Here is a 23,966-nt window from a genome sequence, read left to right on the forward strand (position 1 = left end):
CTCTAATTTTAAGTAGTATAAAAATGCCCTCGGCATCTTATAGCTTAACGCAGTGTGCCTTAATATATGTTATTGAATAAACCCGATAAACCTGATTAATTTATGTGAAATAGACATTTTTATACCAATCACCCTGTATCCCCGAGACCGGATCCTGACTGGGAAGCAAGATGTTTTACAGAATCTTAAAACTTTTCATTTGAATCTTAGATGAATCTCTGATTTCAATTGAGTTATAGATCGGTTCAGCCATCCACGAGAAAAATGAACTACACAATTTTAATTTCGTTTTACACATTATCCTGTAGTTCCAGAAGTCGGATCCAAACATAATTCAGGAACCTTGTTTAGGAGCATACGGCTTTTCATATGAATCTGAGTTTGTAGAAAACGGTTGAGTCATCTCCGAAAAAAATTGAGTAAATTATTGGTCACACACGCATTTGCTGATCTCGACGAACTGATTCGAATGGTATATTCGTGTGATGTTCTTCCAACAAGTAGTTCAACTCGATGCTATGCTTTCAACTCGAAAATGCTGCCATCATCTGGTTTACATATACCATATTCGAACGACTATGTTGCCAAAAACGAACCGTGCTAAAATCGGACCGAGGCAAAATGTCATGAAAAAGGATGCTGTATACAGTCTTTTTGGTACTTAGAAACCATTGTATGTAAAAGTATAAAAAAAATCGTGGTTCACGTTGCTCCCAAGCATTGCTTTGTCAAACAGCGCTCAAAACTCCTACGGCTGGAATAGGGGGAAAAGTCGCTTACACAAAAATGTCGATATCTCCGTTGAAAATAGACGGATTTTAACAATCTATGGCTTGTTGGATAGCTATTACAGTGCGGAATCTAAGTATTCTGTTTTCAAGGTCAAGTGTGACAGATATTGTCTATTTTGACATAAAACTTCGTGTAACTCAAAAAGTAAACATCCTATCTCAAAACCATTCAATAGCGTTCAGGGTGACGGGGAGACCTTTCATTTGCGACTGGTTTGATCAAAATCGGTTCAGCCATCTCTGAGATCTCGACCTCATAGTTGAGCTTTAGTATACCTATTTTGTATATATATATATATATATATATATATATATATATATATATATATATATATATATATATATATATATATATATATATATATATATATATATATATATATATATATATATATATATATATATATATATAAGTTAAAACACTTGATATTAATATTTCAAACAATAAATTAATATTTTTCTCGGTAGCCGGCTGCCCAGATCAACCAATGTAACCAATTTATAATTTTAATAAATAAATAAAATAATGAAGCGCAAATAATAAACAATCAATTCGCGCGTGAAATCTGTTAGCCTTTATTTGGTGATTTAAAATGATTTTATAACAACTGTTTAGAATATGTCAATGCAATGAATCAACTATTTTGTAAAAATCCTATTCACTCGTTTATTTTGTATCACGTAATTTCATTTATAAAAAAAATAGGGAAGTTTTTATTTTTTACGCGATAGTACACGGAACGACCGAAATTAGCTCTGCGCCTAATTCGTATTACTGTTTTCGAATTAGTTGATTTTAACAACAAAATTTCCAAAATAACTATAAAATTAGTTAAAATTTAGAATTTACTGTGCTGAAAAAAACTCTTATTTTTAGAGAAAGTGTTTAGTTGGCGAATATTCTGGACACAAACCAGCAATATTTCAATCCAACACGAAATTCTCATTGACAACTAATTTCGTTATTAAAATCAGAAACTTTGATTCTATTTATCTATCACCGTCATTACTGAAGGACAGCAGTGTCAAAGCAAAACAATCCATTAAAAAGCTAAAAGGGACAGTCTTGTTGAAACTGCTCGCAAATTATTTAGATGTTTTTCGCATGTGTTACGATATATCCATATATAATTTTCTAAACCGATATGTAAAAATGACGTAAACTGTTAGTGGAAAGTGTATTTATTCAGAATTTGTGCGCATTTAAAGCGATTGTGCGTGATAATGTTTTTACGCGAAACAGTGAAGTGAGTTTCGAATGTTGCACTCTAATTGTACACGTCAAATGATGTTTTTTTGTATCTTCTCATTCCGGGCTACGCCGTCCGGTGTACTATTTGTATTCGGTTTTTGTTTTCCGAGTGCTCAAAGTTTTCAGTGAGAGAGTCTATTTCGCGAAGTCGAATGAAGAAAACAGCGATTTAGAAGTAAAATTTTCAAAAAGAAGTTTATGTTTCGCTTATGTCTTTTTCTCCAATACAATATCGTATTTATACCTGTAAATATAGAAAAGATAACCGCGACTGAAATTTTTTGCGGTAGTAGTGTGCCATCTAGTGGCTAGTAGTCATTACGGTGTTAACGAGCGCCATTTAGCTGCTAATTGCAGAAACCAATTCAACCATTTATGTTGGTTGAAAACAACGTTTTATTTCTCTAATTCAACTAAAAAATTAGTTGAATTGATATGAAGCGTGCCTTAGCTAAGAAATGACAGCAGGTTTAATTGGTGAATTCAACTAAAAAAATAGCCATTTCAACAAATATTTTATTATTATTAAGAAAATTAGAATTAAAAAATCTAAATTAGCAAAAGTAAGATTTTTTTAGTTGTCTCAAAAAATAACTAACTAAAATCAGAAAATCAACTAATTTTTTCGCCAAAATGCTAATTTCGGTCTTTCCGTGTATAGAAATTTTTTTTCAGTTTCCTCGAATAAGAGCTGTGAATCAAGACTTCCCGGGACTTCAATATAGGATATTGTTGAAACGTTCACTCGGAAAGTCAGTTAGTTTAGTGGTGCATCCAAGCATCGTGAAGCCGAAACATACTGATTTGCGCGCGAATAATACCAATACTGAAATTTATACTAACAAATATCCTTCTCCCGTGACACTTGTGGAGTGCGCAGTAGTATATATGGCCTCTAGTAACAATATTGTCAAAAAACGGCCTCTAGTAACAACAAGTGTTGGACTATCATCCCTTCCCATTCCTTAGACGATTTACTTTTCGGGCCTGGCCGGCGCCGGTACTGATCAATGAATTCTGGGGTTACCAGAAGATGTACATCGAAGAATGATTTACCAGTCCCAGGTCGGATCATCTAGAAATTCCCTGTACAATTTCAGCTAATCCCGATCAGTAACGGAGCAGCAACCAGGGGTAGTCGCTCAAGCTCTTTTAGTTCTTCCGTCCACGCAATACGAAATTGAACAAAGCACGCTATGCGCTTCGTTCACAAAGGCGGTGGTGTTTTCTTCTTCCGTGCCAACACGTACCGATGCGTACCGGTTTTGCATCGTCATTTTGTATGATTTAAACAGTATCTTTTAATTTGAATAATGATTTGTAGAAATCGATTTAATATTTGCTGAGTTCGAAATTTTAGAATTATTCTTCACTACTATCGGTACGTTCGGAGCCGGAAACCGGGTACTAGTAGTCTCAAAGTAAGCATACATAGGGTAACAGAGGTATTTTGGTCCGCTTTAGGATCGATTTTATTTTGGCCCACTTTGTAAAAATATCCACCAAATGTTTTAATATCTTTGAAAAATCCTTCCGCAATAGGTAATTTAATGTGATTAGCTTCAAACTGATGCAACATGGGTTACCTAAGATCGATTGAATCCATATAGTTTGTTAGGTGGGCCAAAATATATGAAGTGGCCAAAATACCTCTGTTACCCTATCTATCAACTTAAGAGATTGATTAAGCTAGATGAATTTACCAGCAAGTTTTGCAAAAATTTGCCCCAAGATGAAATTCAATAGCAGGCTATGGGACTAGAAGACCTTGGTTGCCTCGGTAGAAGAGTCTTATTTCATAGTGATTGCATAGCCTTTCTTTATGAGAAAGACAAAAACAAAACGTGAAACGATAATCTCCTTTCTGGGTGCCAGCACCGTATAATTGACGGAGTGTAAATTAACGCATGATACTATATAACTTCATAGCATTCTTGTTCGTTGAATACTCGGTGAGATAAACTCACAATAATATTATGAATACTAATGAACTGTTTCTTCCTAAATTGCACATGGGAAAGCAGAAGACTCCGTCACTAGGCAGCAACATGCATCGAACTATCAAACTACGCACATTTCGCAAATATTATGCTTCAAACCACTTTTGCGAAGACTCTAGTGATAAATGCTTATGCTAAATAATAACAGTTTAGTTCGTTATTATAGAATAGAAAAACGTGCATCTCGATGGAAGCAATCCAACGATAGTTGTGCTTCTAGACTGTATCATTTTGCACCAAGTCAACGGTCAATTTCTGGGAGATCAAACTACCATCAGTTAAAGTTGAAGTTAAAGTTTTCGGAAATAGTTAAATCCCGCACGTGCAGCTGGATTAACAAGAGTTCATCGAAATAAAACAGTCGACGGTTTATGATGATCGAATCCTAGCACGAGTATCAACTGGTTATGAGCTGCAATGTGCATCGGTGGCTGATTCCGTAGCAATACTTTATGTACATGTCGGTATGTAAACAACTCCCGGCCCGGCGATGAATATCTCCGCGCGCCGGAACTCGAAACTTGGCACGTGCGACCGTGCACTCGGAAAACGGAAATTTCATAAACAATAAATTAGTCGGAAGGTTCTTTTCGGTGTTATGTAAATACAACATTACATACCGAGTTGTTTCTGCTGGTGTGACAAAAATTATCTTTTTGCTTCAATGAAGAATTCGGGCGTGTGAATTGGTTCGAATGGTGAATACTGATACCGAGTGGGCCCGCGTGGGAAGGTGCCACATTGATTCGAGTCGATGGTTTATCGCATCGAAAGCTTTGAAGCAATCAGCTTAATTGAATAAGGTGTAATTGGATTCCTGAAGGGACACGTGAGCTTCAAATCGGAATTAATATGTTACGTTTTGTTAATGGCTGCTAATACTCATTAGCGAGGTATAAACTGGAATCATCCACATTTTTTTACTCATTCATCGAATTCTGGAATACTAATTAAAATTGTCTTATGCAACCACTGTGCGAACTGATTTTGGAATTAACCCAAGTAACAACTATTTGGCAACAAAAAAATCAAATGAATGTTACTAACATCCAGCCACATACGTGACTCAAAATGAAATTGAGATATTGGAGATCGGTGAAAATAAATTGCCTTTACGTTGCAACGCCATGCTGAAATAGATTATCTTTTCATAACATAAAATAACTTGTTTTCAAAAAAACTAGTTAAAACTTAGTCGAAATTGTAAACATGGCATGAATTCAGAATGCTTTTCTATCAACAATAAAAAAGCAGCGTAGTATTTGAAATTACAATTTTGGTACAATGTACAAATTTTACAACCATTTTCAAACTGTCGAGCGCAATTCAATATTAGTTTACTGTTTTTAGATGCGCCTTCAACCAAAATCTTGATATGCTGATATGAAAGACAAACAATGGAAGTACTCTACGTTTCAAATGCTCAAATTTATTTTTAATGCACACTAAATCCGTATTAATTCGTATTCACGTCTTCCAGTCACGTTTCTGATATTATGCTTACCTTACCTAACAACTATAGGCCTGGGGTGTCCTTTGCTGTATCAAGCATACGTCTCCACATAACTCGGTCCATGGCTGTTCGTCGCCAGCCACTCAAGGCACGGAAGCTTCTGAGATCACCCTCCACTTGATCGATCCACCTTGCTCGCTGCGCTCCTCTTTTTCTTGTACCAGTCGGATTAGATTCAAGAACCATTTTCACTGGGCTGTCATCCGACATCCTTATGACATGCCCAGCCCATCGTAGATGTCCGATTTTAGCTGTCCGTACGATAGGTGGTTCTCCTAGCAGCTGTTGCAATTCGTGATTCATACGCAGTCTCCACGTTCCGTCTTCTATTTGCACTCCGCCATAGATGGTCCTCAGTACCTTTCTTTCGAAAACACTGAGGACGCGTTGGTCCTCTGCCAGCATAGTCCAGGTCTCGTGGCCATAGAGAACAACCGGTCTAATGAGCGTTTTGTAGATGGTCAATTTCGTGCGGTGGCGTACTTTTCTCGATCGAAGGGTTTTTCTGAGTCCAAAGTACGCTCGATTCCCTGCCAAAATACGTCTCTGTATTTCTCTGCTGGTGTCATTTTCGGCGGTCACCAGTGAGCCCAAATACACAAATTCGTTAACCACCTCGATATCGTCACCGTCTATCAATATTCGTGGTGGGAGGCGTAGTGTTTCTTCTCTAGAGCCTTTTCCTCTCATGTATTCTGTTTTCGACGCATTTATGGTCAGTCCGATACGCCTAGCTTCAGCTTTCAGTCCGCTGTAGGTTTCCGTCATCTTCTCAAGGTTACGTGTCACAATATCAATATCGTCAGCGAAGCCAAAAATTTGTACGGACTTTCGGAAGATCGTGCCACTCGTGTCGATCCTCGCTCTTCGAATCACACCTTCTAGGGCAATATTGAACAAGATACAAGAGAGTCCATCACCTTGCCGTAGCCCTCTCCAAGATTCGAAAGGACTCGAGACCGTCCCAGATACTCAAACGTAGCACATCACTCTATCCATCGTTGCTTTGACCAATCGCGTCAGTTTATCCGGGAAACCGTATTCGTGCATGATCTGCCATAGCTGTTCTCGATCGATTGTGTCGTATGCTGCTTTGAAGCCAATGAATAGGTGATGCGTGGGTACGTTGTATTCACGACACTTCTGGAGTACTTGTCTTATTGCGAATATGTGATCCGTAGTGGCGCGGGCTCCAGTAAATCCCGCTTGGTATGGCCCTACGAATTCCTTAGCTATTGGTGATAGACGACGGCAAAGGATTTGGGAGAGTACCTTGTAGGCGGCGTTGAGCAATGTGATTGCGCGGTAATTGCAACAATCTAGCTTATCGCCCTTTTTGTAGACAGGACATACCACTCCATCCATCCATTCTTGCGGTAGAATCTCCTCCTCCCAAATCTTAGAAATCATCCAGTGCAGCGCTCTAGCCAGTGCCTCTCCTCCATGTTTGAGCAGCTCGCCTGGTAACTGGTAATTGCCCACGGCTTTGTTGTTCCTCAGCTTGCCGATCTCCTCTATTATCTCCGACAGATCAGGGGCTGCCAATCTGTCGTCGGCTGAGCATGCACCCAGATTGATTCCTGTACCGTTCTCTGTATCTTGTGCTTCGCCATTCAGATGCTCGTCATAGTACTGCTTCTACCTGTCGATCACTTCACGTTCGTTCGTGAGAAGGTTACCACTGGTATCTCTGCATATTTCGGCCTGTGGCGTGAAGCCTTTATGTGAGCGATTCAACTTCTCATAGAATTTCCGTGTGTCATTTGCGCGGTAAAGCAGTTCCATCGCTTCGCGATATTGGTCTTTCCTGGTGGCGCTCCGTGTTCTGTCTGTTCCGTGCCTGTCTGTATCGTTCCTCGTTCGCTCTAGTGCGGTGTTGTTGCATCCTCGCCCTGGCTGTATTCTTCTCTTTGACCAACTGCTGACATTCACCGTCAAACCAGTCATTTCCTCGATTCGATAACCTCGTTCCTAGTACGGTTGCAGCCGTGCTACTCACGGCGGACCTTATGTTCCTCCAGCCTTCTTCCGTTGGTAGCACTTGTTCCAGTTGTTGCGCGTAACGCTACGTAGCTGCTCGAGATTGAGTCCCGGCGTTACTGTGCGACGAGTGTTGTGCACCGTCGATAGTTTTGAGCGCATACAAACCGCGACAAGGTAGTGGTCAGAATCAATGTTGGCACTGCGGTAGGTGCGGACATTGATGACGTCGGAGAAGAATCGCCCGTCGATGAGAACGTGGTCGATTTGATTTTCCGTATGTTGGTCAGGTGATCTCCAGGTGGCTTTGTGGATATCTTTGCGGGAAAAGAAGGTGCTTCGAACTACCATTCCTCGGGAGGCTGCAAAGTTCACGCATCGTTGTCCGTTGTCGTTTGTTACCTCGTGCAGGCTGTCCAGCCCGATCACAGGCCTGTACATTGCCTCCCGGCCTACCTGAGCATTCATGTCGCCGATGACATCCCGCCGTGGACAGCTGTCGTAGGTTCGTTCCAGCTGCGTGTAAAATGCTTCCTTCTCGTCATCGGGTCTCGTCTCATGTGGGCAGTACACGTTGATGATGCTGTAATTGAAGAAACGGCCCTTGATCTTCAATACGCACATTCTATCACTGATTGGCTGCCACCCAATCACGCGCTGACGCATCTTGCCCAACACTACAAATCCCGTTCCTAGAACGTTGGTTGTGCCACAGCTCTGGTAGAAGGTAGCCGCTCGATGCCGGCACCGCGGGGAGGTAGGGATAGGAGTTACTGGATAAGAGGCTATGAACTCGTCTTTCATCCCATGACCTAATAGTTTTTGATCCGATGGACTTTTAAGGCAGTTGGGTGGATTTATGCATCTGCACAAAATCCACAGGATCAAACGTGTTCCGCACCTGCGCGGTTTTGAAATAGTGGCATAAAGCTAAATCAACACCCAAAAACCGGTTTTTGATCGTGTTTTCTCAACAATGCAAAATCTATCTACATTGGTGCCTTTGGTCATGAATGGTTCACTGCGATTGTTACAAGTGCAGATGGCCTGCCTTATCGGGTTCCTTTAAGTAAATTTCGACAGCTGTGAAATGATCATCCACAAGAAAATTTAACTGTTACTGAAGTATATTCCTATCCTGACAACTACTTGTAATCTGGTTTTGTATAGTATAATTCATCTCAGCTGCAGTAGTCATACGTCATATACGAAAATCATTAGTTAGAGTGAGATCTGCTGTCTCTATTCGATGGATTTACTTTGAAAGTAAAATGAAATTAGATGCATTCGCTTCGAGTTTTCGCTTCGCTATAACAGCATTTATTTCTGCTGTATTGCTTTTTACAGCCGCAGCAAAGCTATTATATCCAATATTATAACAATTTGTTAATTGAAAGTCGATTAACCTTTTTGCGGGTGGCGACTCTAGTAATGAGATGACTGTTGGTACAATAGTCCTAGGTTTCATCATTAACGACGCAGCATCGGTATTATGTTAGAACCTTCGCGAATAATTTCCAATTTGTCACGTTTTGGCAACACTTTTTCGTCTTGGACGATTTTTTTGGAAAATAACATGCTGTTTTACCAAGTCTCTCAATGAAATGTTTGGATTCTGACCAAAACGTACAATCAGTTCTCTCCCGTTGTTTTTGTGCGTTGTTCCTGATTTTCATTCAACTCTTAGATGAAGCTTGAAAAGACCCTTGGGACCCCTTTTAAAATAACTATCGAGAAATCATTTAATCAGCATGAATCTTACCATAAGCCAACCCACCATTCGATGCGGATTTTGTGGATTCAATTCAGTCGCTCTGATAAACTCACAACTGCACCGAACAAAATTACAGAATTGACACAGAATTATCCATGACTCAGAACTCGAGTCCGGACCAATTCCAATAGCAACCAATGAAGCAGTTATTTTTTTCGAATCTCAATGTAGTTTTGTTCTAAAAGTAGTTTTGACTAACTGATTCGAATGGTATGTTTTGCTTGGAAATTCGAAAACACCCGAAATTGAATTTTTCTCCCTTTCTCGTATAGAAAAATCATGCAATCACTTGAAATTCTGACTTTTATAACCCATTCGAATCAGTTCATCTAGATGAACAATATCTGTATGTGCAGGCGTCAATTAATGATACTATTTTTATATCGTTTATTTATACCCGGCTTTAACCTATCTGCGGTCGTTCGCCGGCTACTAACTAATGATACTAATAATGAGTATTGCAAATAATAGATTAAACTAAATCGGCTTCATTACTCGGGCTAGTTGATTGAATTATATTTTAATTGTATATTTTCAACTCACTTGATGAGTTACGCTAGTCACTCAATTATTAGTTTGTTGAGAATACCGAAATTGTACGTGAAATTCAATCTCGACCGCATTTAAATTCTATCTAATGGAAAAAAAAAATCGCTGATGAACCAAGTTGTTTTCTTTTATTGTTGCGTTTCAATCACTATCCCAATCACTTCCGGATTGGGAATTAACTAAACGAACTCTCCAGTGGTAGAGCGTGATTAGTTGTTGAAATATCCACTTATTGAAAAGAGAAATTTGCATATCGAGGTCCAAAACATACTGTTGGTACAAATGGTCCGGAAAAATATTGTTTGCATTATTATTTATGCACGTATTTCACACACAGCTCCGTGTGATATGAATAAATAGTGCTCGTTGCGTGAGGTTGTACCAAAATGTGGGGTGAGGCGCAACCAACTATACTCATTGTGTGGGTGTTTGCATCGATAAAAGTTGTCAATTTCTAACTTGATTTCCCGATTGCTGTTAGCCGTGAAATACTGAGATTGATTGGTGACCGGTAATTGAAATATATTGTGATGCTGCATCAGATTTCGTTATTTCCGCTAGTCAAAAGCTTAGCAATTTGTGATTTTTATTTGATAATCTAATGTTCTTTAAACAAAAACATTTCAAGCAGAAGCTGTATTTCGACAAACAAATTTGATGCGATGATTCTTATGAGTAATTTTTTGTACTGTTATGGTATTCTTCGTATTTACAATTATGCAAAGAAATAGACGTAAATTGAGATACATTCAACATTTTAATCGATAATGACTCTAATATCTACATTTCAACTATATTTAAATAATTAAATCTGTTAGATTTATTCAAGACTGCAATGAGCAATTTTGAAGAAGATTAGTTTGTCTATCTCTCGACAAACTAATCTTTTTCGACATTGCTGAACTGTCTTGAACAAATCTAGATACAATCAATTGTTGTAGATCTCGCTGCCGCTATTCAATTTCTGAGCATAGATTTCTGGTTCCGAAGTTTTTCATTAGTCATACATTTATTTCACACAGCTTTAGTTTCACCGTTCTACATATAACATTGCAGCAGTATAATTGCCTCTTATGTGCACTAAAAATTCTATTAGATTGAAATTAGCAATCGTAAGGCTTATTTGTTTTTAACTGAATAGTATTCAGAATTAGGAACGAACACTAGTCGCAAAAAAGCTCGATTCCATTGAGAGATCGAGAAGTTCAAACAGGAGTGTTTCGTCGTGAGCCTGCTCCAAAGTGGACGAAATATAAGTCACAGAAATTGCCGAATGGGTAAACCGGCAAATGTGGAAACTGCACAAAAATAAAAAAAAACCTTCTTTAATCCACCTAGCGGTGTAATGATGCCTTTCTCATTTTCATTTTCTCCTGTATATAACAGCAGAAATTCCTCGAAATACTACAATTTAAAAAAGTTCAGGAAATAGTTTTGAAGATTTCTGTTGCATATATTACTACATTGATACACTGCGAATTAACTGAATTTAAGTTAGTGAAAATCTAATCAATCATATGTGGGAAAGTGAAGTGAGCTCCATTTGATCATATTGGACTATTATTGCCAGTACTTCCTGAACCGAAAGCTGGATATGGACATAGTGACATTCGGTTCTTTCAACCAACACTATCATGAACCACAAATTTATTTACGGTTCTCTATGACGAATTGAATTTTGGAAAAATATGTACCGGTAGTCGGACTGGGATAAAATTCAGTTCATTTATGGGACTATCAAAGGTTTATTTGGTTACAGAGTCTCATGGTCTGCAAACAAAAATCACCAATATAAAGAGGTAGATTACGAACAAAGTATTTCTGAAATAGACGTTTTCATACTGTGCACCCTATTTCCGGAACCAGGGGTTTAATCCGAATGAAAACTGGAGTATTTTTATGGCATCTTAAGAACTACCATCTCCGAGAAAAGTGAGCAACATTATTTTCACATTTTCAATGCACATTTTTAATGAACTATTCCCTATTTTTGGTGCATATCACCCTGTAATTCCGGAACCGAAAGTTGGATACATATTAAATTCTAGAGCTTTGTTTGGAACCATTAGACCCTAATTTGAAACTAAGTTTGTGAAACTCGGTTCAACCATCCAACCATCAGAATTAGGATCTAAATGATATTCAGATACTTTGTATGGGACCGTTAGACCTTTCATTTGAATCTAATTTTAAGAAAATCGGTTTAGCCTTCTCCGAGAAAGCCCGAGATTCGAGAAGATTATTTGACATATATACACACACACACGCATACATTGCTCAGCTCGATTTACTGAGTCGAATGGCATATGACACCTAGCCCTTCGGGTAAATTTTTACTAGTAGGGTTTTCAACTGATTGCATAGCCTTTTTATATGGGAAAGGCTAAAACCCAAGTAGCAAACATTGTTCTAGTACTGAATTTACTTCTCGCAACGATTATGCGATTGGAAAAGCGCACTTTTCTTGAATGATGTGCAACAAGTTTCTTGTTTCATATGTTTCACAACTGAAATATAAATATGATCTTGTCGTACAGTTAGTTGAAAAACAGGATGTGGAACTTAATCCATTCAGGTTTTTGAGTTGGTTTCACAAGCAGTAATATGAATGAATTTTACATCCCTTCCAAAAACGTGTTGAATCAATTGTCTAACATATCTAAGAAAAATAACCGATCTGCAGCAATTGTGAAACATGCCAATTATAACTAGTTTTAATTGTTACTTGAGAAAATAACCAATACAGTAGTTTGAAGGAAGACAAGAATAAGTCTGTATCAGTCTCTTACTTTGCTGGTTTAGGAGAAAAGCTGGCAAAATATTTGAAACATTTTGATATGAATGTTTCTTTTGGACCGATAAACAAATTAACAGATGATGTTTTTACTAAAACAAAAGAGAAAATCATAAAGGACCAAAACCACAAATGTGGTTTATGAGATGCCATGTGAACAATGTCATAAATCATATGTAGCGTCTTTCCAGTCAATTTTTATATAAACGAATCGAACAACATAAGTATAATATTTGAACAAATCATATTGCTGGAACTGGTTTGACACAACACAGTGTTGATAATCGTCATATTTTTAATTTCGATAAAACAATCCTAAGAAGATCACAAACACTAACACAAGACTGATAGGAAAAACTTTTCACACTATAATACGACCAGACGAAAGTATATGAAACATACAGCGTAATTTTCAAGAAATATTTACAAAATAGGTTCAGTCACTTCGGAGAAAATTTAGTACACATCCTTGTCACATAATCACCTTTGAACCTCCGGATAGCATTTTAGCAGATATTAGCTGAATTCCGAAGACCCGATAGAGAACAAATCATATTCCGAGATTATCATTTTGTTTACCAACCCCGTCTCAATGCAATGTTTGCATCAAATTAATTCAAACTTTTCCAAGCTTTTAACAATAATATAGCTAGAAAACAATTATATTCAAACCTTCAGTCTACAAAATCAGCCAGTTATAACCTCTGAATATTGTATGACATATCAAACATCGGAATATCGTTCTTAGTACCGTCTAACTATTTTAATAAATAATCATATGAATAGTGAGATTATTTACAACTAAACAAGAAATATTCTGTACTATATTCAGTTGTTGAATTACTTTGAGATAAAATAAAACTTAACATTGAAGTGGTATAAAATACACTTTTGCAACACGACGGCAAATCAAACTGTAACCGGATTTAGGAACTTGATAGTTATGTTTTGTTTTGAATGAGCTACAAAATACAAACCAATTCGCACACAGTCGGTAGCGTTTTGTTGACCAAATATCTTAGGCAAGCGGGAAAGCGTGAGATAGGAACTGGTGAGCTTTAAGTTATTATTATCAATTTAAATAAAGAGATGGCTTTTTGGTCAATTGGTTTCTCGTCAAAACATTTATTTTTCGTTAAAGGCCAACGTTTCGAAGGTTATATCTTCATCTTCAGGGCAACTGTAATTTTATGTACACACCTAGAAAAAATCGTGTAAATTTACGTCTTCTGAGACCGGCATATATGAGCGTGAAAAAAAACTCAATTTTACAGTAAATGTAATTTATATTTAATGCATTCTGACATACTTTTAAGTGCTAAAACATGTAAATTTACACGTTTGTTTGAAATGCGGGGTATGTTTGACGTATATTTCTATCATTCTTGTAAAATTCAGTCATTTCACGGATTACGTTCTTATGAATTGTGTCATATATGAATTTACGTCACCTGTAAATTTCATAATTTTTTGCTGTGTATTATTTAGTCACAAAATTTTTTTCCACAAAATACAATAATTTTACAAAATGTACTCACAACGACTACAAATATTTTTCGTCAAGTATGGTGTAACATTTATAATGGTTGGTTGAAAAACGGCTACTCTACACTAAAACACAAAAACGAGACATACGAATTCAATTTGTTTAGAAATTTTAATTCGAATTATTTCTTTTGCCAAGAACTTACACAAGCACTTCCCACGCACATCGACTTCGATTGAGCACTGAAATATTGCAAGCAGCGAATATGGAAGACAGTAGAGCAAAAATTAGAATGAAGTTAATGGTTGAACTGTCAGTAAAAATATGGCACATTTCTAATATTTGTAAAGCATTAGTTCTGTTTTCTTGATCGAGAATTCTGGTTTTGTTCAGTTCCAAACTGTGTTCATTGTCGATCATAGGAACCATCAATGCGGTTTTTTTGAACTCATCTATATTGCTCTCTGTCTTTTCGGAATCCGACAATTTGAATTTTTGATATCGTTGTATTAATGAACGATGTCCAGACAACCGTTGTTTCAGTTGCTGTGTAGTCAGACCAATGTAAGAACTATCGCAATCAATGCAGGGAATGCGATAGATCACATTGAGTCTGATAAGTTTCGGTGTCGGATCCTTCAATTTGGAAAAAAGAGATGCGTTAGTTTTCAAACATTTGAAACCTAAACGCACATTTCTCTGGTTTCGTTTTATAATTTTTGCAAGCGCCGGGGTGAGGAAATCAACGTGATGAAGAGATCTAAATACCGTCTGATCACCGTCCGTTCGGTTGTCCATTAACTAGCATACGCCGCCAAGCCGCCATTTTGTTTTTCAATTTTTAAAACTGATCATTTCTTTGTACTTAAATATACATATTTTAAAGTGCTTTATACAAAATTCGGATAACTCCATTTTTTGGATCTCAAAATAAATCCCCAAAAAAAGTCCTTCTCTTTTTTTTCTACAGTGGTGTAAACCCTTAATGTGGTGTAACCCCTTAGCAGAACAACGTCGAAAAATTGTGTACAAATGGTGCACAGAACGCAAATGGTGTCACTGAGAAAGATAGCAAAAATGGAAGGAGTAAGCGAAAAAGCCGTGCGAAATGCAATCAGGAAGTTCGGTGGGGATAAACCGAAAACGGGCCGAAAAAAAGGTCCTGCTAACCCTCAGTTGGATAAACGTATACTGAAGGCGTTCGAGCAAAAGAAAGAGGTTTCAGTTCGAGATGTGGCCATAAAAATGGGTACTTCGAAGTCAAATGTTCTTCGTGCTAAAGAACGTTTGAATCTTCGAACCTATAAGAAGCAGAAACAATCAAAACGTAGTCCGAAACAAGAAGCATCGAAGGCCGAGGGTTCAAAAGCTGTACAATACGATTCTTGCTGGAAATTTGAACTGCATAATCATGGACGATTAAACCTACGTGAAACTCGATTACAAATCCTTGCCGGAACCACAATATCATACTGTGCGAGAAGGGCAAGTGTTAAACCAGTCCGAGATATCGGTTGAAGTCGAAAAATTTGGTAAGAAAACTATGGTCTGGCAAGCAATTTGTAGCTGCGATAAGATTTCGAAACCCTTCATCACCACTGCTTCAATGAACAGCGAAATATACATCACGGAATGTTTACAAAAACGACTTCTATCCATGATTCGAAGCCACAAGGATCCTGTTGTCTTCTGGCCAGATCTAGCTTCTTGCCACTACTCGAAATCAACGGTAGAATGAAATACTACCAAAAATGTCACTTTCGTCCCAAAAGACATGAATCCACCAAATTGCCCACAACTTCGACCAATTGAGGAATTTTGGGCATTAACGAAAACACATCATAGAAAACATGTCTCGGCAGCCGAAACCATTCAACAGTTCGAAAAAGATTGGAAAAAAGTGTCAAAACTTGTCGCCCAGAAGTCTGTACGGAATTTAATAAGGAACGTTCGCAAGAAGGTGCACCAGCTAGTCAACAATGGCTAAGTAGCAAATGTTGAGAATAATATTCTGTTGTTGTAGTCTAATATTATCAGTATATCGAATAAAATTTGAATATCTAACACTTGTGAATTATTTACAGCGAAATCAAAGTGCGTCCATACTTTCTGGGACAGTCTTTATTTTGGAAGCTTTGGAAATAATGATCATAAACTGCAAAAAGGTTCTTACTCTACTTTTCACAAACTTATAAGTTTAATGAAAAAATCTTACAGTTTCATACGGAATTCCTAAATTGTTGTGGATACTACTTCCGGCTCCGGAACTACAGGGTAAACAGGATTTGTAGATTTTGTTAAAATAAAACCCTACAAACTTTCCTATTTCTATTCAGTGAAAAGTTTTTATGATGTTATAAGTAATATAAGAAAAGCATAATTACACCACTAGGTGGATTAAAACAGGTGTTAATTTCTGGAATTGTTCGAATGAGCAGAGTCCGAAAATTTCCTAAAACAATTGCAACTGTTACGCGTTACTATTTCGTGCACGGAGGAACCTCTGCAAAATCTTTCTAACATGAACCAACGCTGTTCAACGACATTTATAAGTCCTTATTTTTAGACAACTGACCACAAATCAAAATATCAGAAACTTTGCCTCCTGCGAATGATTATTAACGCTAAAAGTGTACATCACCGATAGATTTTTTTTCCGTTCTCATTTGCAGCACTTTGAAAAGTTTCTAACCTGTATAAAGCTATTGAGGATAATTCAGAAATTCTAAAGATTTTAACCCAAGACAGGCAAAAAAACCGATAATTTTATCACAAAAAAAACTTCATACCTCATAGTGTGCCAAGCTCAACTGTTTCTGTCTGATTTATTCTCATTCCAGCGTCCATTGTCAGTACGGTAGCAGCAACTGTACAGTTTAATGCGTCCCTGTTAGCCCAAGGATAGCGAAGAAAAGCACGCCCGCTGAGCCTTGGAAACTATGTTCAGCCGAGCAAAGGACATCACACCAGTTAACAGTGCATCTCCGGTGGTGGCCTTCGAGGCGGATCAAGTAGTGCGTGAATCGCAGTCATGCAGCAAATTCACGGCTTCGAAATAATGCTAGCACCGGGTCATTCGGCGGTCCTGTGCCTGTAAGAATTGCTGTGTTATGTACTGCGGCTATGTAGACGGCACCCGACACATAGGCAGGAAGGTACTGCATGCTGTGTCTGTATTTCGGTCCATTATCAGTTGCCCGGTACCGGGCGAATCTGCATCCCCAACACAAACACCGAAGATGACGTTCGTCAACGGCGAGAGATGCGTGGCCGCCTTGATCATCTCGCGTTCGCTGGTCTTATCGAAAAAATAAACAAAATAAAAAAAAATACAAACTAGGAACAACCGCAAAAGAATATACGGACTGCCGTGTCGTTTTTGTTTAGTGTGGCCGAGGGAAGGAAGGAAAGGAAGAAAAAAAAAAAGACACTTGGAGTTGATACTACACACTCTTCTATACACAAGGCGCAGGAGAGGAGGAGGTTTTACGAATCCATCCATAAACTGTCGATGGCCATGCTCCGAGCGCTCTTCACAGTTGTTCAGCGGCGTTGGACGAATACGGACGCGAGTGAAAGTGAAATCGCGAGTTTTGCTCAATTTTTGAAGGGTGGTTTTTCGTGGCGCTGATAAACTGGTTTGAAATTTCGTGTGTACAAATCAATCGCGGCCCGTATTAGTTGTAGTTTTTTTGTGTGTTACCCCTGGCTGCCGCCGCCGCCGTTGTCGTCGATTCCGGTCGCCGCCAAGCACCAAGTCGTGCGTGAATCAATAAACAAGTGGAGACGTGCTCAAATTTCAAATGTTATCCAAAGGCATTAGGAATCAATATTTTGCAACAATCTGTGGTAAGTATTCCGGCGAGCTTAAGTTAGTGCATCATATATATTTTTTTTTGTTACAAACTAAGATTTGACATTCTACTCGTATATCAGTTGCAGTTGTTTCGAGTTTTTGGGAGCGCGCGCGGAAGATTGAGTATCTACTCCAAACCGCAAACTGCGGAGTAGAGAGATAGAGAGTGCATGTGGGTTTATTGAGCATATTTTTATATACTATACACAACATCGGGGGCCAAAACACACGCGGTCTGTCGTGCTATGTTGTGATGGTTTTTTTTTTCTTCTTCGCTCTTCTATTTTGCGGTGTTGGTTCGCACCGAGCAGCGTGTGACATGATGACCTAAAACAACTACCATTTAAGGCGCATGCTTGTGTTGTTACGCAATCCGTGGACGCCACGCACATATAAAGCATGAAAGAAGGAAAAACCAGCCCAAAATTAATCACTATATTCCCGTGGAACATGTTTCGATTCGATACCAAAAAAAAAACTTGTTACTCCTGTCCGCTTCGCTCTCGCCATCCGTCGCCGTACATCGATTTTCGATGGGTCCTGCTCGGAGATTTGGCAGAGCCTTCGCGACTACGCGCCTGCCTTTGCAGCTGTGAAAAGTGAAACTTTTACGGTCTGGTGATAGGCCGGCTAGAAATTGAAGAAAAAAACGGCTCGTAAAACCGTTTAGCATTCACCTGGAAGCATTTGAATAGTTCAGAGAACGTTGCTACTTTAGATGTGGACAGATATATTTACGGTTGCTTGCTGATAAGCAAAGTTCGTTTGCTTTAGGATTGAGATTTGGTGTCACGACTAGACTCACGGTTATCATGTGACCGGGGTGATAGTGGTAAACACATCACTGCAGCTGATTTAATTACATTGTAATCAAGACAATACCACAGATTTTTGTTTACAACAATATGGTTCTTAGAAGTGCCCGATGAAAAATGAATAGACTAGTAAGTTGCCCTTTCAGAAGAAGCCTTGAAATTTATGGTCGTCCTTAAGCATCTCTAATATAGGTGAAAGATTGAATGAGAAAACCTTTACGAAATATTCATTACATTGAGTTACAGGTTTGAAATTTCAAAGCAATACCATCTTTGAGCTAAACGACTCTATATTTTCTTGAAGCTGGTCGTATCATTGAAAATGTTCGAAATTCTGGAAAAAGCATCAAGATCTTTTGTTTTGTTTTCGGAACAAAATTTGTTCATTTAGTTCCCATCACTGGCCACGAGGAAACAATCCTAGGGCGAAGAAAGTTTAATGAAACTTTAACAGCTTCAGTGTATTTAAAGGGAGACACAACAGTAAAAATCTGTTGTAATCCAACTAGAGATGCAATGATGCCTTTCTTGCATAACTCATGTTTTCATAAATATTACTAAGGAATTCTTCAAAACAATTTTTTTTGGATAAGAAGTAAAATGTTTGTTTGGGCATAAACTAGCATTAATCTTTTTAATTTATAAACAGTTTTGAGCCAAATTTAGCTAAAGTTTTTTAATTTATAAACAGTTTTGAACCATATTTTAGCTCTTAATCATGGTTTGAAATTTTAAATGCATTTCACACTGTTGTTCTGGAACCGGAAGTCAGATATGAACAAAAGTCAGAGACAGTCTGACTATGGCGTAAAACCATTCGTTTGAGTCTAAGTTTGTGAAAATTCACTCAGCCTTTTGTAGAAAAAAGAAGAGCTCTGTTTGTGAGTGTTTGACCATTATTTCCGGCTCTTTAGGAACCAAGAACTGGCAACCAATATAGCTGAAAACGGCTCGTGTGACCAGCAACTATCATAATCTATAAATTTAAATTGCTAGGAGCCAAATTGAGGAACCAGAAATCGTTTTTTTTTGCATTATTTAGAGCAGGTTTCATACACACTTTACCCTGGAACCGAAAGCCGGATCCGGACAAATTTCTAATTCAACCTATGGAAAAACAATACTTATCATTTGAATCTAAGATTATTAAAATCGGTCCAGCCGTTTTAGAGACATTTGAGTGTTTTCCGGTTTGGATTACACAATCATTTCTCCGGTGCTTTCGAAACCGATAACGATGATCCGGCATACGAAAAATCAATGTATTTGGCCATCAACTAACCAGACCTTCTTAATTGATGAATCATACGGCCAACTAGTTGGAAGTATGTTGTCCGATTTTTCAGAGTCATGTACAGAAATAAGCTCTTGAAAATGAAATTTTGATTTGTTCCGGAATCTAAAGTCGTATCCGGATAAAATTCGATAGGGTTCTATGGGACTTTGAGACTTTTCATTTGACCCTAATGTTGTGAAAATTGATCCATAGGTCTTTAGGAATCTTTTTTTTGCACATATCATCTCGTTACTATCGAAAAGGAAGTTTGATACGGATAAAATTCATTCGAACAGGAAATTTGATACGGATAAAATTCAATAGTAGTCGTTTGTGGGACCAACAGACTTTTTTGAAAATCGTTCAACTCCGAGAAAATCGGGTGCATAGTTTTGTTACACACAAACACACACAGACGTTTTGCGTACTGGACGAACTAAGCCGAAAAGTATATGACAGTCGGCCCTTCGGTTGTTCTTACAGTGCATTCGGAGCCTTTATATATGAGAAAGGTAAAAAAAATCACATTTATTTAATTTTCTTCATATTGCTTCAGAACCTGACCGCTCAGATGCTATTACCAAAATTTTATCAAATTTTGGTTCTATGAATTACACAGAACATATCTGAAGTAGATTTAAAATGGCTATGGATAATTGTTAAAATATCAAGATTTTACAACAAACATTGTATCAAATTTTATCGAATATTATTTTTGTGTAAAATATTATTCAATGATTCGTTTTTGTCATGTTGAGATGCACACAGATTAAAATATTTTGTAAATTGCCACCAATTTTCATACACATATTTGGAGCAGGCAATTGAATGGAAAATTACTTACAATTCTTCATTTTTCAATGTAAAGGGTGATTTTTTAAGAGCTTGAGAACTTTTTTAAACAATAAAACGCATAAAATTTGCAAAATCTCATCGGTTCTTTATTTTAAACGTTAGATTGGTACATGACATTTACTTTTTGAAGATAATTTCATTTAAATGTTGACCGCGGCTGCGTCTTAGGTGGTCCATTCGGAAAATCCGCTTTTTTATCGACAAATTTTGTTCAGCGATGAGGCTCATTTCTGGTTGAATGGCTACGTAAATAAGCAAAATTGCCGCATTTGGAGTGAAGAGCAACCAGAAGCCGTTCAAGAACTGCCCATGCATCCCGAAAAATGCACTGTTTGGTGTGGTTTGTACGCTGGTGGAATCATTGGACCGTATTTTTTCAAAGATGCTGTTGGACGCAACGTTACAGTGAATGGCGATCGCTATCGTTCGATGCTAACAAACTTTTTGTTGCCAAAAATGGAAGAACTGAACTTGGTTGACATGTGGTTTCAACAAGATGGCGCTACATGCCACACAGCTCGCGATTCTATGGCCATTTTGAGGGAAAACTTCGGAGAACAATTCATCTCAAGAAATGGACCGGTAAGTTGGCCACCAAGATCATGCGATTTGACGCCTTTAGACTATTTTTTGTGGGGCTACGTCAAGTCTAAAGTCTACAGAAATAAGCCAGTAACTATTCCAGCTTTGGAAGACAACATTTCCGAAGAAATTCGGGCTATTCCGGCCGAAATGCTCGAAAAAGTTGCCCAAAATTGGACTTTCCGAATGGACCACCTAAGACGCAGCCGCGGTCAACATTTAAATGAAATTATCTTCAAAAAGTAAATGTCATGTACCAATCTAACGTTTAAAATAAAGAACCGATGAGATTTTGCAAATTTTATGCGTTTTATTGTTTAAAAAAGTTCTCAAGCTCTTAAAAAATCACCCTTTACTTTGAAGGCAAAACGAAACGTTGTTTGAAACATACAGTCTTGTTTATTTTTAAATCAATGCATTTCAATTTAATTTTATATCAATAATGTTTAAAACCATCAGATTCTCGATTCAACTGATGTCTATTTTATAGTACTATTGATTAACATGTCGTGTAAGATTCATTCTATTTGTCTGTGTAGAGTCGTCTTGAGCCAGTTTTAAACTTGATCGGTATCTAACGGGGGGAAACAGATTGGAAAAATAACATGTGAATTCAATGAAGACCTCGAAAATGTTACCACAGAGACGGTACTCAAACCCGTAGCTAGCTCCCAACCAGAGAAATTGTTTTGCTAATTCTTCCTATAAAACCACATGAAGAGAAAGCCGAATTGACAAGAAGAACCAAGCATGCTTCACTTTACTTGGCCACCACATAATTCAATGGAAACACAGTCAACAAACATATACCGCTTCACAAGTCTATCCTCGCTGTGCTGCTTCACCGTCAACAAAAACCTGTTTTAATCCACCTAGTGGTGTGATGTTGTCTTTCTCGTATTACTCATAACATCATAAATATTACTGTGAAATTCGCAAAAACAACTGTTCATTGAATAGAAATAGAAAAATTTGTTAGGACTTAATATAACAAACTCTACAAATCCTGTTTACCCTGTAGTTCCGGAACCAGAAGTAGTATCCACAACAAATTTAGGAATTCCGTATGAAACTGTAAGACTTTTCCTTAAGTATGTAATGAAATAGGATTTTCGTTATTATTATTATTATTATTATTATTATTATTATTATTATTATTATTATTATTATTATTATTATTATTATTATTATTATTATTATTATTATTATTATTATTATTATTATTATTATTATTATTATTATTATTATTATTATTATTATTATTATTATTATTATTATTATTATTATTATTATTATTATTATTATTATTATCATTATTATTATTAGTATTATTATTATTATTATTGATATCACTACACCACCGGCATGGCTCTAGCGGCTGTAAAAAATTGCATATTTTTTCAAATAAACTTCAATTCATTGACATTCTTTTATATCATTTATTTTATACCGGCTTTACATTCTTTTATTCTTTCGGTCGCACTTATCATAAAATAGCTAAAATTTTTATCAACAGCACCACCGTCTTTTACCAATATCACACACTAGTAGCCATCAGTAACCGTTTGGATTTCTTCTTTCGATGTGGTACATTTTGTCTTTCTATATGGTGATTTGAAAACTTTAACACTCATCGCCCTGTAGCTGCGTAACCGAAGGTTGGATTGGAATAACATTTCACAGTGGCTTTAAAGATAATATGAGCTTTAATTCTAATCAAGATTTGTGAAAATCGATTCAAGTGTCGCTGAGAAATCGAATTGAGTTCTACTTTTGGAGTTTTTCTCCACTACTTTCGGAGCATCCGGAACAGGAAAAGAATTTATCAGACAGTTTTTTGGGATTTGTACCTGTTTTTACCATCGTTCGTGAAAAAATACTAATGAAATTGGTAATTTTCCACTTATCACACTTTAGGTCCGGAACCGGAAGTCGGATCCGGATAAAAGGTTCTACAAAGTTTTAGGGAACTATAATACCTTTCATTTGAAGCTTAGTTTGTTAAAAATGGTTGAACCGTTTCAGAGAAAATTGAGTGCACACTTTTTCTCTTTTAAAAAGTCGATTTTCACAGTGATTGCATAGTCTTTCTATATAAGAAAGGCAAACAAAAATTTATATAAAATCATCTATGGAGAGAAAAACTATACATTTTAATTATATGTCCTTTTTTAGTATACATATAAAAAAGAGAATGCATTTCTTAGTTCTTAGTCTATTAATTGAAATAATCGGGAATATTGATTTTTATTAAAGATGTCTTAGAGGCCTTATATTTGTCCTTAGACGAAATGAGAACAAAAAATGAAATAAATAATTAGGCTTGATCTTCTTAACGTTTCGTCTTCGACCCGTAAGTGCATAACAGTTTATATTAAACTCTTTTGCCATCTAGCAGTTCAACATAAACCTATTAGCGAAACATAAAGCGCTTACCCGACCA

At 37.2% G+C, this 23,966-nt stretch overlaps 1 protein-coding gene across 2 annotated transcripts in view; it reads left to right on the forward strand.

Annotated features, from left to right (window-relative positions):
• The window catches only part of LOC131427486 (facilitated trehalose transporter Tret1-like), a 148,405-nt gene that overhangs the window by 16,332 nt on the left and 108,107 nt on the right, over positions 1 to 23,966 (forward strand). For both annotated transcript variants that reach the window (XM_058590718.1, XM_058590719.1), the window contains exon 2: positions 16,980 to 17,988. In XM_058590718.1, the coding sequence (XP_058446701.1) occupies positions 17,943 to 17,988 (46 nt within the window). In that variant the 5' untranslated portion in view covers positions 16,980 to 17,942. The remainder of the gene's footprint in view (positions 1 to 16,979; positions 17,989 to 23,966) is intronic.

This window comes from Malaya genurostris, chromosome 2 (genome assembly GCF_030247185.1).
Source record: "Malaya genurostris strain Urasoe2022 chromosome 2, Malgen_1.1, whole genome shotgun sequence".
Taxonomy (NCBI): domain Eukaryota; kingdom Metazoa; phylum Arthropoda; class Insecta; order Diptera; family Culicidae; genus Malaya; species Malaya genurostris.